We start from the raw sequence: 16,385 nt of genomic DNA, 5'->3' as shown, positions 1-16,385 counted from the left end.
CTATTCTAAACAATAAAATCTAGCATTTTCTCAGAAGTTAAGTCATGTAATGTCTAAGACAAAATTTACTTAATTGTGGTTTATTTTTGAATGTATTAACTCCTAAATTGTGTTTAGTTCAGACAAATTAAGTCCCAAATTATTAATCTAGAAGTACTGTTAAACTATACCGAAAAGCTTGGATCACAGAACAATTTTATTCAAATATAAACATTACCAATTTCACCAAAACTCTACTTCAATACTTTTATACAAGTTGAGTACTACTGAAAAGAAAAATTTTTTCAAAGCTTTTTTTTTAAATTTTACACTCATCAAGATAGCTGGAAGAATACCAATTTAAAGAGAACAATATTTTATACAGTATGAGAAGACAGTGTTGACTGTTGGCAAGTGGGCTCTGATTGGTAGGGATATTGCCATGGAAAATATACCTTGGACAATGACTGACGGTTAACTGCCAATCTTTGTTTCAATTTAAATGGAGTTGACTCTGACTGGTCAAGGCATTGGCCTGACAAATAATATAGACAACAGCTGTTTGTTGGTTTAAGTTAAGAAATGCAATTTGTATACATGTTCTTTCTGTCATGAAAGAATATACTCTGCCAATTAATATATGTCTCTGTCAATGCACACTGTAGCAATCTTAAGTTGGTTGTCAGCAGATGCCTTAGCATATTATTTAGTGAATCTATGATTTCTCAGGGCAATGCTGTCAGTGATTATTTAACTGATGAATTTTTCATGTCAATACCTTTACCCATCGGAGTCCACTTGTCAACCAATCGATACTCTCCTCTTACAATATAACATGCTGTTCCCCTTTATATTCAAAGCGTTAGTCTCTTAAGAGACAGAGAATACTGTATTGTGTTATAAAGATGTGTACTGTACTTTGAAGTAAGTTAAAAGCTAGCAGAACTATCTGACGGCACCAAGTGTTCGGAACAAGATATAACAGTCTAGCAGTTAGTGTAGCTGGTTGCATGGAGACAAAAACAAATTCGAATTCGGACAATCAGTTTAAATTATACCCTAAAATACAAACCTCCAATCAAGTTTGTATTTAGTATATTGACAATATTAAAAACAAATGAAACAATCTGATGCTTTGGGGTATAAGACTGGGGAAAATTGAACAGTTGTGGAGAACTACCAGAAGACCAACAGATGTAAGTTGCTAATCAGAACTGAGAAGTACCTGTCTAAAGAAGGAGTTTGCACAGAGAAAAACATCAACAGCAACCTGGAGAACAAATCTACAGAGAAAATTTGAATTTTTCACTAAATCTTAATCGGGGGTTTTATTGGACTTATATTATAGAAGGGCAAGTAAAAGATAGCTTAGAGGATGGATTTGTAAATAGTTGTTAGTTAATCATTCTCTGTTATACTTTAAGGAATAAAGTTGTTAATTTTTACTTTAAATAATTCACAGCCTCTCAAGCCTTTACAGATTACTGTGTGGGATAAATCCTTTCTATGTTGCTGGCTTATGTTAAACAGGAGGGTTTATCCCATATCGTAACAATTTGGGAGCTCGTCCAGGAATTGAACCCAGGATCTCTTGCAGAGTTCTAACTAGCGGCCTACATCTGTTGGTCTTCTGGCAGTTCTCCCCAACTATTCAATTGCCCCCAGTCTTATATCCCAAAGTAACCGATTGCTTCATTAGTTTTTAATATTATCAATATACTAAATTTAAACTTGATTGGAGGTTGGTATTTTTGGGGTATAATTTAAACTGATTGACTGAATTAGAATTTGTTTGTCTCCAGGCAACCAGCTATATTAACTGCTGGGCCAAAAGGATACATTATATCTTGTTCAGAATACTTGGTGTTCTGGTCAGGTACTTCTGCTAGCTTTTAACTTTCCTAAAGGTACAGTTCACCCACATCTTCATAAAAACTGTTATGCTTATTTACATTTATTGTTGTTTTTGTTTTGCTTCTTACCTGCCCACTGAGGTAATGCACCCAGTACATCCATTCCTCTTCTCTGAACTTTGATGCATCCAATCAGATGTCTGCTAATATTGACAACAGTTGAAGCGACAGGAATAGCAATACCAATACACAACTGTAGTATTGTGATCACTGATCTCATCAAAGCTTGGAATGGCAATTCTGTGGTCTGAGGGGGCTGATCAAGATGAAGAAAATCAATACTTTCAGGTTTATTAAATAATGTTTGATAAATGAATTTTATATTAAGTCTCAATAACATTTTTTTCTTGCAGTCAAACCATGAAAAAAAAATTGTTGAAGGAAAAGAGACATTTTCTGGACATTATGATAATGTCCAGAAAATTGCTTATTGACTGCTTGCAGGTATAAAACCAAGGAGACAGAAAGATTTACTTTGAGTCCTGAGCCAAAAGACCACAGCAGAATATCTAACATAGTCTTACCTACTCACCATTTGTAAGAGTTCCCAGAGATAAGAAAGTATTTGACAGAGCAAGTTGATACATGCTGATTTTCTGGATAGACGATTTTCAATATCGACTCGACAGAATGAAGACTCATCCAGCAAGACTACAGTAAAACATAATGCATTTTCACTGCTTGTTTATGTTACTATTAAAGAAATACCAAAGTGTTTCACTTAGTACTGACAAAATCAAGACTGTTTTGAAGGGATAGAAGAAGGATCAGAAACCAAGGGCCCTGGTACTTCTACTATTTTTGGGTCCCTCATTTTCTCCACCAATCATCTCACGCCCAACCTTTAACTCTTTCTCTCAAATCATTCAGAATTAAGACCAGGGTTCAAACTAATCTCTTCGGTCATTTCCCCCCAACACAAGAATTGCACTTAAAAATAAATTTTTTTCAAGATCTACACTTAATTTTGGGGAGCTTCTTTTTCATTTTCACTAATTCATTTATTCAATGATGCAAGCCGTCTGTATTTATGCTGACATATGACGTATTAGAATACATACAGAAGCAGAATTAGAAAAATACATTAATATCCTCAATAATTACTTATTTTCCATTAAATTAGAAGCTACAGCACATAGGAAAGCATTAATTTCTTAAGCCTTACAGTATTTAAACTGAAACAAAACAACATGTGTAAGATGCATAGCCTGACAGACATGGGCTAGGCCAGAGGATTGAGCCTGGAGCAAAGGAAAAAGCAGACGGAAAAAAAGAAAAGAAAAGATTTAGTGGGACAATAGAACTGCAGGATTTAGAGGGACAATAGAATGCCAGAGATTGCAACTGTCATGGGGTGAAGAGAAAGAGAAAGAATTGTTGGGGGCAGAAAAAAAGTTACATTGGCAAGAACATTGTCAGTAGGAATGACCTTGACCTACGAATTGCCTGCCATTTCAATAAAATACCTTTCTATCATGCCAACATTTCTGCCCTGAGCTGGCAGGAAGAACCCTGACCTCCTAGTTGGTTGCCAGTTCAATAAACCACATTGCTCCCATGTTAACATTTCTATCCTGGCCGTGTTGCAATGTTCCAATGAAGCTTGAGGAACAACACCTAATTTTCCACTTAGACACCTGACAGCATCAAAGTCTCAATACTGAATTCCATAACTTCAGAAACTGATCACATTATGTCTGTTCTCAATTGTTTCTAATATTCTCTCCCCTCTTCTCACCCATAGCCTCTCTTGTTTGTGTTTTGTATATTCTAATCTTCGTAGAAGGAACCCCTTCTCTCCTTTTCACATTTTAATTTACACCTACTTTATCTCCCTTTTTTCCTTTACCACCATTAACTACCCCTGTGTATCTTGTACTGGGCCTCTCTACTCCCTTGCTCCACCTCTGCCTCTGTCAAAAGTACATTAAAACAATTCAACACCTTCTGAAGAACATTAACTAAATTTCTCTCTCCACAGAGATAGGGTAAATAACAAGGGTGGACTAAGGGCAACTGCAATAGTTGGGGAGGGGAGAAAGACAGAAGCTGGAAAAGGGAGGTTGCATGGTTGGGAGAAGGGGTGATTGTGCTATGAAGGTGTGGAGGTATACTGTACCTTTAAGAAAGTTGAAAAGCTAGCAAGGACTGACAAAACACAGAGTCCTGAACAAAGTAAGAACATAACACTTGGTTGAAACAAATAGGTGCAGCTGAGGTGTCATGAAATAAAAACAAATTTAAATTTGGCCAAACAGTTTAAATTATGCACCAAGATACCAAACTCCAATCAAATTTGAATTTAGTATTCTGATAATATTAAAACCAATGAAATGATCTGATGTTTTGGGGTATAAAACCACATATTTTGAACAGTTAGGAGAACTGCCAAACTACCAACAAGCACAGACTGCCAGCAGAACTGCTCTCTGAAAGGCACCCGTCTATAACAAGTTTGTGCAGCAGAATATCAAAACCAACCTAGAGAAAAATCTACAGAGGAAAATTTACAAAGGATAATCAACAAAGCTGATTGGTTTTTGAAATGTGAGGTTTTTTTCTGTAAATCCTAATCAGTTTTTAAAAAAATATCAGACCAGTATTGTAGAGTGGAAAGTAAAAAATAGGTTTAAGAGAAAAGTCGTAAATAGTTGCTGATTTTAATGTTCTCTGTTGGACTGAAACAATAAAATTGTTAATTTTTACTTTAAATAGTCAGCTCTGGGATAGTTCTTTGCCTCTTGAATTTTAACAGATTACAGCATGAGATGAACTTTTTCTGTGTGGTTGGTTTAAATTAGCAGAGGGGTTTAACCCCTGTAGTAACAACTGTAATAGGGGCCAGAGAGGGAAGGTGCAAAGTGAGGTCGAGAGAACAAAGATTTTCAACTTCTTTGCAGACTGCTGGCATCACAGCTAATGTTTATACTCAAACCTGGATGACTTTAACCAAGTAGTTAGTATCATTTTTTTACTGCAGCTTAGATTTAAATTTAGCAACTGACAGTTTTCATTACAATAACATCAACAACATATTTCAATATAGTAGCTCATTAATATTGCAGCTGCAAATGTGTTGCTGGTCAAAGCACAGCAGGTTAGGCAGCATCTCAGGAATAGAGAATTCGACGTTTCGAGCATAAGCCCTTCATCAGGAATAAGAGAGAGAGCCAAGCAGGCTGAGATAAAAGGTAGGGAGGAGGGACTAGGGGGAGGGGCGATGGAGGTGGGATAGGTGGAAGGAGGTCAAGGTGAGGGTGATAGGCCGGAGTGGGGTGGGGGCGGAGAGGTCAGGAAGAGGATTGCAGGTTAGGAGGGCGGTGCTGAGTTGAGGGAACCGACTGAGACAAGGTGGGGGGAGGGGAAATGAGGAAGCTGGAGAAATCTGAATTCATACCTTGTGGTTGGAGGGTTCCCAGGCGGAAGATGAGGCGCTCCTCCTCCAGCCGTCGTGTAGTTGTGTTCTGCCGGTGGAGGAGTCCAAGGACCTGCATGTCCTCGGTGGAGTGGGAGGGGGAGTTAAAGTGTTGAGCCACGGGGTGATTGGGTTGGTTGGTTCGGGCGGCCCAGAGGTGTTCTCTGAAGCGTTCCGCAAGTAAGCGGCCTGTCTCACCAATATAGAGGAGGCCACATTGGGTGCAGCGGATGCAATAGATGATGTGTGTGGAGGTACAGGTGAACTTGTGGCGGATATGGAAGGATCCCTTGGGGCCTTGGAGGGAAGTGAGTGTGGAGGTGTGGGCGCAAGTTTTACATTTCCTGCGGTTGCAGGGGAAGGTGCCGGGGGTGGAGGTTGGGTTGGTGGGGGGTGTGGATCTGACAAGGGAGTCACGAAGGGAGTGGTCCTTGCGGAACGCTGATAGGGGAGGGGAGGGAAATATATCCTTGGTGGTGGGGTCCGTTTGGAGGTGGCGGAAATGGCGGCGGATAATACGTTGTATGCGCAGGTTGGTTTACATTAATATTGCAGCCTTGGGATTTATACTCAATCCTACAAAACTCTCATATTCTGAATTACTGGCCAAAATCCTGGACTTTCCCAATAACTTTTAAAAATAAAAGTAAAAGAACAAGGCAGGTAGCTGGGCTAGGTTCTGGGAAAATGACACAGACACAAAGGTAGCTGCTTGGAACCATTGTTCTGAAGAAGGGTTATACCTGAAACATTGACTTCTCCACCTCCTTATGCTGCCTGGTTTGCTGTGCTCTTCCAGCCTCCTGCTTTTCTACCTTGGAACCATTGTTCAGCCTGAAAATTCAATTCATACATTCTTTCCAAAAGAACAATCAACCAGGCCTAAACTCCATCTAACCCATCTCTGAACAGGGCCTCGGCAGATCAAACCTCAATCAATATTCCAGACATTCCGCTTAATCAAAATATATTCACATCTACTCTTAACTATCAGGAAGCCATTTGATCTCAAAACGGAACACCAGAAATACAATGGCAACACAGATTTGAGAGGAGATAATGGGACACATGGTCTGTATAACTGCTAAATTAAAAAATTACACAAAACCAGGTTATAGTTAGTCCTGATCTGGAAGACAGAGAGGAAGAGCCTTTTCCAACATCAAGCTCCTGCAGAAACAGTTTCCCCACAAGCTGTATCCCCAACAGCAGCTTTCGAACCAACAATCATAGAAGCCAAACTGAGAAGCTGGATCAGGAAAACAAATCAAGAGCATCATCACAACATAGGGCATCTGAGAGGGTAGGAAGCCAGCCAACGCTTTCTGAACAAGAGGTTCCAGACAAGGCTTGTTCCATGACAAGAGAACCGACGGGAAGAACACCAGCAACCGGGTGCACTTTACCACTGTTTTCCCCAGTGATGAGTGAAACTCCCGAGACCCCAAGGTTTCCAAACAAGCTCGCAGGGAGGGGAAGGCAGATGGTGACAGTGCAGGGACCCCAAGGGTAGAAAGCTTGAAGAAAGTGTCTGTGATTAAAACCTCTGTTTAGCTTTGTTTTAACCTCTGTTTAATTTGACAGCGTATTTAATTACTGTCCTCTGTATAATTGCCTTAAAGAAGTTTTCCACCTCTCTCTACAAGAATCTCAGTGAGTCTCTCTCTCTCACTGCAACCCCCAGGTCATCTCCTCTGCACTGAAGCTCTTCTCAATGCTACTTTCTCCCCACTCCCCCTCTCATTTATCTCTCCACTCTGCAGGCACCCTGTCTCTATTCCTGATGAAGGGCTTTTGTCCGAAACGTCGATTTTCCTGCTCCTTGGATGCTGCCTGACCTGCTGTGCTTTTCCAGCACCACTCTAATCTAGTCTCTGGTTTCCAGCATCTGCAGTCCTTGTTTTTACCCCTGTATAATTGTGTCCATTTCACATTTTTATCATAATTGCGTTTTTATTGCTTGTATTATACTTACCTTTCGTAATTAAATAAATGCAGAAACTCCTTTGCCCTGAAATACCTATCTGCTGCCTTCTTCATTTCACATTACCTAAACAAGTCCAGTGTCAGAACCAGGGATCTGGGGGATGATTCAAACTGCCTTAAAATCAGCAAATTATTGATCACAAACCAGAAACCCGACAGATTCCATATTCACTTGCAAGGAATTGCTTATTTCAATGACTTTCAGTTTTCTTGGCTCTTATTCAGCTGTATATACATTTACTGACAGGTATAAAACTATTCAGTCTCTTTTGTAACCAGCTAGCTTCACTAGCTGCCTTCCTGCACACTCCATCTTCACTCACAACTTCAGCCTCCTCGGTTGAACCTCTCCCTTTCTCCTACCCTTGTAACATTCCTCTCTACACCCTTGCAGCCTCTCTCTCCATTCTCCTCCTGACAGCTTGAATGTCTTCCCTCCCTTGCAGTTGCTCTTTCATCTTCACATTAGAATCTCTGCCCCACTTTGCAAACTCTCCTTTGCATCCCTACATTATAGCCACACACTGTATCCTCTCGCAACCTTCGTCTCTTGCCCACTCATGCAACCTACCTTTTATGTCCCCACCTCCCTCCCCCATACTTTTACAGCCTTCCTTGTCTCATGCTTGTAACCTCCATCTCGCTACCCATGCAGCACCTTGCTGTCTCTCTCCTAGTCCTTGCAGCCTTCCTCTTTCAGTCTTCCTCTGCAGCTTTCTTCTCTCTGTCCAGAACTCACCGTTGCGTCTCCACCCCTTAGGGGCTCTCTCTTCTCACAATGACAGCTGAAGATCCCTGGCACTCTCTCTTCTAACGCTTGCAGCGTCTCTTCTCCTTATCTCTCTCTCTACCTGCTATGTCTAGCTACTCACACTCCATTGGCCTTGATCCTAATCCACACCTCGTGGGCCCTGTAACTCCTCACTGTTGCCAACTTCTTGCACCTCCAAGCAGGCTGGTTCTCCATCTTTGTTGCTAATAGGGTTGACAGTCTGCCTAGTTGTACCAATTAGCTCCACCCTTCTGATAGCCATTGTGACAACTGACCATGCTCAACACCCCTTAGACCGCTTTCTTACGCACCCTCCATGTTGTACACAACTACTATCTTACCCTCAATAGGACACCCTCGACACTTTACTCTTCAGAACAACCTTTTAAAACACCAAACCATCATATGATTGCCATCTTGACTGCAGCCACAATCACTTTTTCAGACCATCCCTCAACTTACGTATCCTTTTATTGTGTATCTCTGCTATAAACTGCCAATTAGTTTATCTATTGAGTGTAAAAGCTGCAGCAAGTAAAAACTAAAGATAATTCTGGAAATCTGTACTGCCCAACCGTAATTTCCCACTGACACCCACTCCCAGTCTGAACGTGTGCTCTGAAAGTCGCCGCCCATTTTATCAGGTTCAGCAAGCAGTTCTTTAGATGACATTAGACAGAGATAGTCTGCAGATTGATGTTTTCCCCGATTGCAGAGTAAATCAGGTTGCATATGAGACAAGTAAATCGATACTAAGCATGCCATAATTCCTTCAGAAAAACTGACAAATCAGTATTGAATAATTTTGCATTATATGTCTGGTAGATGGAGATTAAGGTTACTCATCTTGTTTACAATTGGAACAAGCTCACCTGCCAACATCTATTGTAAATGGAAAACAAAAAGACAACTCTAGATTGAGAATGAAAATTAATAAAACTGCAAGGAAAATATAGAGCAACTAAAAGGCACCTGGATGGGTATATGACACCCAGGTCCCATTGCCCCGGCCACCATCATTCAGATAATAATCTGCCTTCCTGTTTTTTGTGACCAAAGTGGATAATCTCACATTTATCTACATTAGGAAGATCTTAGAGTGATATGGGCCAAGTGCTGGCAAATGGGACTAGATTAATTTAGGATATCTGATGGCATTGACGAGTTGGACCAAAGGGTCTGTTTCTGTGCCATACATCTCTATGAATTGCAACATTTAAAAGGCATCTGGATGGGTTTATGAATAGGAAAGGTTTGGAGAAATATGGTCCAGTTGCTGGCAGGTGGGACCAAATTGGTTCGGGATACCTTGTTGGCATGGACGAATTGGACCGAAGGGTCTGTTTCCATGCTGTACATCTTCACGACACGATGACTGTAAGTACTTTCCATGAAACAGGGTGCTTGTGTGTACTTGCACTGGAAATGATAATGGGGACAAAAGTAAAGCTTATTCATCTCTATATAATCACTTTACTGAAAGGAAAATCAATTCTCTCTGTGATCGATTTAGCTTTCTTTTCATGTGCACCTTTCATGGAATCATAGAGTGCAGAAAAAGCCCTTTAACCCTCCAAGTCTATATCGAAAAAGTTACACTAAATCATTAAGGATGTAATAACTGAGCATTTGCAAAGTGGTGACAGAATCGGTCCTAGTTAGCATGGATTCACTAAAGGGAAATCATGCTCGAAAAGTCTTCTGGAATATTTTGTGAATATGATTAGATGAGTGGGCAAGGGTGAATCAATAGATGGTGTGTATTAGGACTCTGGAAAAGCTTTTGACAAGGCTCCACACAAAAGGTTAGTAAAGAAACGTAAAGCATACGCTATCAGAGGTAACGTATTGACATGGATAGAGAACTGGTTGTCAGATAGAAAGCAGAGAGTTGGAATAAATGGGTCCTTTCAGAGTGGTATGCAATGGTAAGTGGGGTGCTGCAGGGTTCAGTGCTGAGAGCTCAGCTGTTCACAATATACATTAACGATTTGGACAAAGGAATTGAATATCATACCTCCAAATTTGCAGATGACACCAAGTTGGGTGGTAGTCTGTGCAGTGCGGAGGATGCTAAGAGGATGCAGGTAACTTGGACAGACAGGCTGAGCGGACAAATGTTTGATAAATACGATGTAATGTGGATAAATGTGAGATTATCCACTTTGGTCACAAAAACAGGAAGGCAGATTATTATCTGAATGTTGGCAGTTTAGGAAAAGGCCAGGGGTAACGGGACCTGGGTGTCATGACAGAACGGTCGCTAAAGGTTGGCATATAGGTGAGGCAGACATGGATGGTTGAACCAATATTTGAGGAAAGAATGGATTAACTGGGCTTGTATTCACTGGAATTTGGAAGAATTATGGGGGGAATACCTCATAAAAAACATAAAATCTTGATGAGACTGGACAGGATGGATGTGGGAAGAATGTTTCCAATTTTGGGGAGGTCCAAAACAAGGAGTCACAGTCGAAGAATAAGGGGAAAGCCACTCAGGACTGAGATAAGGAAGAATTTCTTACTCAGAGTTGTGAACCTGTGGAATTCTCTCATAGGAAGCTGTTGGAGATATATTCAAGAGAGAGCTTGACATGGTCCTTGCAGCTAAAAGGGTCAAGGGTTACGGGGAGAGGGCAGGAATAGGATACTGAGATTGCATGATTATAGTGAATGATTGTGCAGGCGTGAAGGGCTGAATGCCTACTCCTGCACTTATTTCCTATGTTTCTGTGACACTAATCCCATTTTTCAGCATGGGACCCATAACTAGATCTAATACTCTGGACCATTAATCTGCTTCAGCATTCTTTTTACTATTCTCTTAATCATATGAATGTTGCCACTAAAAATGGTAACTGGGTCTTCATTAAGTACAAGTAAGGGGCCTGGTGGCTCAGTAGTTAGCCTTGCTGCCTCACAGCACCAAAGACTTGGGTTTGATTCCACTCTGGGGTGACAGTCTGTGTGGAGTTTGCACATTCTCCCAGTGTCTGTAAGGGATTCCCCTGAGTGCTCTGGTCTCCTCCCACAGTCCAAAGATCTGCAGATTAGGTGGATTGACCATGTTAAATTACCTATAGTGCTCAAACACGTGTATGTTAGGTACGTTAGCCATGGGAAATGTAGGGTTACAGGGATAGGGTTGGGGAAATGGGCCTGGGTGCTCTTTGGAGGGTTGGTGTGGGTCCATTGGGCTGAATGGCCTGTTTCCACACTATAGGGATTCTATGGAAGATTTATTTATATATATTAAATTCTCTACAGTATGGAAACAGGCCCTTCGGCCCAACACATCCAAACTGACCCTCCGAAGAGTAACCCACTCAGACCCCCTTCCCATGTTCGTCCCTGACTATGGGCAACTTAGCGTGACCAATTTCCCTAACCTGCACATCTTTGACTTGTGGGACGAAACAGGAAACAGTCAGTCAGTCACCCAAGACAGGAATTGAACCTGGGTCCTTGGTGCTGTGAGGCAACAGTGCTAACCACTGAGCCATCGTGCTGCCCCTTCTCTATGACCTGCTGATCCTGTAAGATACCTTTTTCAGATTGATACACAAAGATTCCCAAAACCCTTTGTGCAGTTAGTCTGAAACCAAACAGTGTTATCCTGACAGTAGGTCATGAAAGTGCTGAATATGTCATTTACAATAACAGGACCCTTAGAAACACATTTTATAAAAGAGAATGTGTTTTTGAGCTTCTTGGATTTTATTTATTTGAATTTTTAGAAGTTTCAATAAGGGCTAAAGAGTAACTTGGCAGAGAATAGGGCCCCTTAAATATCAATAAGGTCACCTTTGTGTGGAATCGGCGGAGATGGGTAAGATACTAGGCAAAATAGTCTTGTCAGTATTTACTGCGGAGAAAGACATGGAAGCTCGGGAACTTGGGAAATAGTGATGTCTTGGAAAGAATCCTCAACAGGGAAGAGAAAGTGCTGGAATCTTAAAACAAATAAAGGTAGATCAATACTCAGTAGCTTATGAGGTCTATCCTAGTGTATTGTGCGAAGCTAGGGAAGAGATTGCAGTGTCCCTAACAGAGATATTTATATTACATGACAACTCATTCTTCTGCAAATCCATTCCTTTGCCTATATGCTGGCTCTTCACTACTTCTGCACAAATGATAGGACTGTAGTCACTTAAATGCCATCATAATTCATTACACAAAAACTTCAAATCTCTAACTGAAGGCAAAATTCAGCATAGGCAATATTAATTTTGTTACTGGGACTGTTGTATAATTATTTACGTAACATACCTGCATCTTCTGGGGCTTGCACAGAAGTCACAGCAATGATGTAATTCAATGGTTGGAATAGTGTTGTCACAGCCTGCATCCTCAATGACTGTGGACTATAAAAAAATACAAAGGATTAGCTAAAACCAATAAATAAAGGTTGCATGCATGTCCCACGAGCTTATAAAGAAAATCCACAAATTACGAGACAATGTCCTTGATTGTGAGGCTGCATAAAATCTTGTGAATTAATAGAACTTAGTGAAAAATTTGGGAATACATATTCTAACAACTTTGAAAGCCTGGAGAGGCAATTTCTATGATTTACACAAAATCTCAATTTAACTCTGTACTAACAACTCATTTTTTTTGGAAAGGTAGGTTAGAACCAGTTAACGGGTAATTAATAGAACATCGATTTCAAGAGTGATACTTCAGGCATTAAGTTATAAGGATTATAACTTAATTGTAATTTATAATTAGGCCCATTTTCTCTAGAATTTAGAAGGATGATCTGATCAAATTCTTCCAGATAATAACAGGAAAAGACAGGGTAGATAAATATAATCTATTTCCACTAGTTGGAGATTCTAGAACTTGGGGGCATTGACTGAGAATTAGGGTTAGACCATTCAGAAATGTTAGGAAACACTTCTGCACACAACTGATGGTAGATGTAGCCAGTATCTTATATGAATAAAAGGTTTCCAGCGTGGCAGATCAAGTTGAGAACCGTGTAGAGCGTAGAGAGTTTCAGAAGCCACTTGTTCTCATTGCCACTGATTTCAATGCATCCACTGGTATATTACATGCCAATAAAGCACTCTCAAATGATAGATTAACATCTTCAAAGCCTTAGACCTTGATTCCAGCTGCTCTGTTAAGATCAGCATGGACACCTTCAACACAGTCGGAGGAGTACTCTCCACAGTCCTGAACTCTCACTTATCCATTTCATCATGATTTCAAAGGGCATTGCCTCAAAGAATTGTTTGCATTTCAAGACATAACCAGTAGTCTTAGACAGTAGCAGTGCCAAGGCTGATCAATGCATCAGCTATTAGAAGACAATGATGGCTGGGAGACAACAAGACTCTTCCTTCCAACCAACCATCGGACAGTAGAATGTTAAGGGTGTCTCCTACCCAGAAAGCCAGGAGAGAGGATTAACGATCAACCTCCAGACAAGAATCAGCAAAGCCAAATCAGTCTGCCAGCAGCTTCACACTATATATGTATCAAACATCATCAACTCAGTCAAATGCTACATGTTTACGTAGTATAACTACAATGAGATTTGATTACTTTAGGTTAGATCACCTACAGTGTGGAAACAGACCCTTTGATCCAACAAGTCCACACCGACCCTCCGGACAGCAACCCACCCAGACGCATTCCCCTACACTTACCTCTTCACCTAACACTATGGGCAATTTAGCATGGCCAATTCACCTAACCTGCATATCTTTGGACTGTGGGAGGAAACCCACGCAGACACGGAGAGAATGTGCAAACTCCACACAGACAGTTGCCCGAGGCGGGAATTGAACCCGGGTCTCTGGCACTGTGAGGCACCAATGCTAACCACTGTGCCAGCGTGCCGCATATGGAAGAGAACAGTGTCACTAAGTTGCATATCTTCCCACACCATTGTCTGTATAAAATCTTGTGCATAACTTAGAAAAGACAAAAAACTCTAACAAGGAAGGGTTACAAAAAACTGTCTGAGGCACCTACAGGAGAGAGAGATGACTGAGATTAGCAGGATTCATGTTTCACCTCCCAGACCATTGATCGAACAAAGTTACATCGAATTCATACCACCAGATGGGAAAAGATGGGTTAAGCAAAAAGACATAGTTAAGCATTTAAGAACCTTCAAGAGCAGGATATCCACTGGGTTTGCAGTGAAAGACATTGCAATGGATGGGACTGGGCCTGTAGTGGAATCTGGAGGATCTAAACCTAAATAAAAATCTAATCTCTTCTTTGGGTTTGACCAAATCAGTGTCTGACACATTCCCATACATATGCTGTTTTGGATACAACCTGAAAACTGGGAACGATGGATGCTGCATTGCTAGTCGACAATAATCTGAAGAGAACATTCACATCAAAGCATGTATCAGCTCACCTTTTCTTGACAAAAGTAGAAGTATCAGATTAAATAGAGTGCACCCTCAAAGCAAGTAAATTTTACATTAAATCCCAGGGCTTAGAGTGGTATGTGGTTGAATTGGAGCAGCAGTCAATGTCCAACCACATGGTAGTTTCATGACACATACAACTTACTTATTCAACCAGATATTTTAACAACATATAATACAAGTAAATGCTCAGACTTCCATACCAAGTTTTGAGCTTTAGAATTCCAGAAGCTAATGTCAATGCTTCAATCTGATTCATTGATCTCAATAAGAGACATAGCAATTCCCAGAACGTAGGCTCCAGCACTTCACTTGGAAATGATCTGCAGAATAAAATCAAAGTTACCCTTTTCACTCTAAATACAAAAGTCCTCACAAATCATCACAAAGTTTTGATACCAAGCAAAATGCCATAAATATTTGTCTCCTCAATTACTTCCAGCTTCTGTGGTACTATCCCTGATCAGGAATGCAAGAAATCTCCACAGATACTGTATTGGTACCTGGCATATTACCAATAGATAACTAATTAATCATGACAAAAGATCATCTCAGAAAATGAGAATATTGTCAAAAAGCAGAATTTTCAATTTTCTGATCAGCAAAACTAAATGTTTAGGTAGTCAAAATTGTAATGTTGCACACTGCTAATTTTCTAAACTTAATGGTGGATTCACAGGATTTTTATTTAGAGTCATAGAGATGTACAATACAGAAACAGATGAGTCTAACTTGCTCATACTGACCAGATATCCTAAACTAATTATGTCCCATTTGCTAGCATTTGGCTGCTATCCCTCTAAACCCTTCCTATTAATGAACCCATCCAGATGCCTTTTAAATGTTGTAATTATGTCAGCCTCTATCACTTCCTCTGGTAGCTCATTCCATCCATGTACCACCCTCTGCATGAAAATGTTGCCCCATACGACTATATAAACTTCTATAAGGTCACCCCTCACCCTCCGACAGTCTGGGAAAATAGCCCCAGCCTTTTCAGCCTGTCCCTGCAGCTCAAATCCTCCAAGCCAGGCAACCTTTTCAAGTTTGACAACATCTTTCCTCTAGCAGGGATATCAGAACTGAAACGTAGGTGTTCCAAAAGTGGCCTAACCAATATCCCGTGCAGCCACAATATGACCTCCCAAGCCCTATACTCAATGTACTCAATAAAGGTAGGTGTATCAAATGCCTTCTTTACTATCCTGCCTGCCTGCAACTCCAATTTCAAAGAATTATGAACCTGCACTCCAAAGTCTTTTGTTTGGCAACACTCCCCAGGACCTTACCATTTAGTCCTGATCTGATTTCCTCTACCAAAATGTAGCACCTCACAATTAACTAGTTTAAACATTGACCATCTGTCAATCCTCAGCCCACTGGCCCATCTGATCAAGGTTCCATTGTACCTTCTTCACTGCCCATTACACCATCTATTTTGGTGTCATTTGCAAACTTACCAAGCATTCCTCCAATATCCAAATCATTTATATAAATGACAAAAAGCAATGGACTCAGCACCGATCCTTGTGGCACACCACAGTCTCCAGCCTCCATCACCATCCTCCATCTCCTACTTTCGAACCAATTTCATATTCAAATGGCTAATTCTTCCTGCAGTCCATGTGATATGACTTTGTTAACCACTCCACCATGCACAACCTTGTCAAACACCTTTCTGATGTCCATGTAGACAACATTTGTTGCTCTACCTTCATCAATCTTCTTTGTCACTTATTCAAAAAATGTAATCAAGTTAGTGAGACACAATTTTCTACACACAAAGCTGGGTTGTCCATCCCTAATCCAAATACATAACCTTGTACCTCAGAATCTCCTCCAACAACCTCCCCACAATTGGCTCACTGGTCTATAGTTCTCTGGCTTTTCTTTCCCACCTTTCTTAAGTAATGGCACTATAT

At 40.6% G+C, this 16,385-nt stretch overlaps 1 protein-coding gene across 4 annotated transcripts in view; it reads right to left on the bottom strand.

Annotated features, from left to right (window-relative positions):
- The window catches only part of brat1 (BRCA1-associated ATM activator 1), a 64,947-nt gene that overhangs the window by 24,670 nt on the left and 23,892 nt on the right, over positions 1-16,385 (bottom strand). For 3 of the 4 annotated variants that reach the window (XM_060840384.1, XM_060840383.1, XM_060840386.1), the window contains 5 exons: positions 14,667-14,786; positions 12,338-12,432; positions 9,374-9,484; positions 2,425-2,543; positions 1,962-2,148 (listed from right to left, as the gene is read on the bottom strand). In XM_060840384.1, coding sequence (XP_060696367.1) covers positions 1,962-2,148; positions 2,425-2,543; positions 9,374-9,484; positions 12,338-12,432; positions 14,667-14,786 — 632 coding nt within the window. The remainder of the gene's footprint in view (positions 1-1,961; positions 2,149-2,424; positions 2,544-9,373; positions 9,485-12,337; positions 12,433-14,666; positions 14,787-16,385) is intronic. The other variant, XM_060840385.1, reaches the window with a different exon arrangement.

The sequence above is a fragment of the Hemiscyllium ocellatum genome, chromosome 20 (genome assembly GCF_020745735.1).
Source record: "Hemiscyllium ocellatum isolate sHemOce1 chromosome 20, sHemOce1.pat.X.cur, whole genome shotgun sequence".
Lineage (NCBI taxonomy): Eukaryota > Metazoa > Chordata > Chondrichthyes > Orectolobiformes > Hemiscylliidae > Hemiscyllium > Hemiscyllium ocellatum.
Note: the sequence above shows the minus strand (reverse complement) of the source record. Positions and strands in the feature narration are given on the sequence as shown.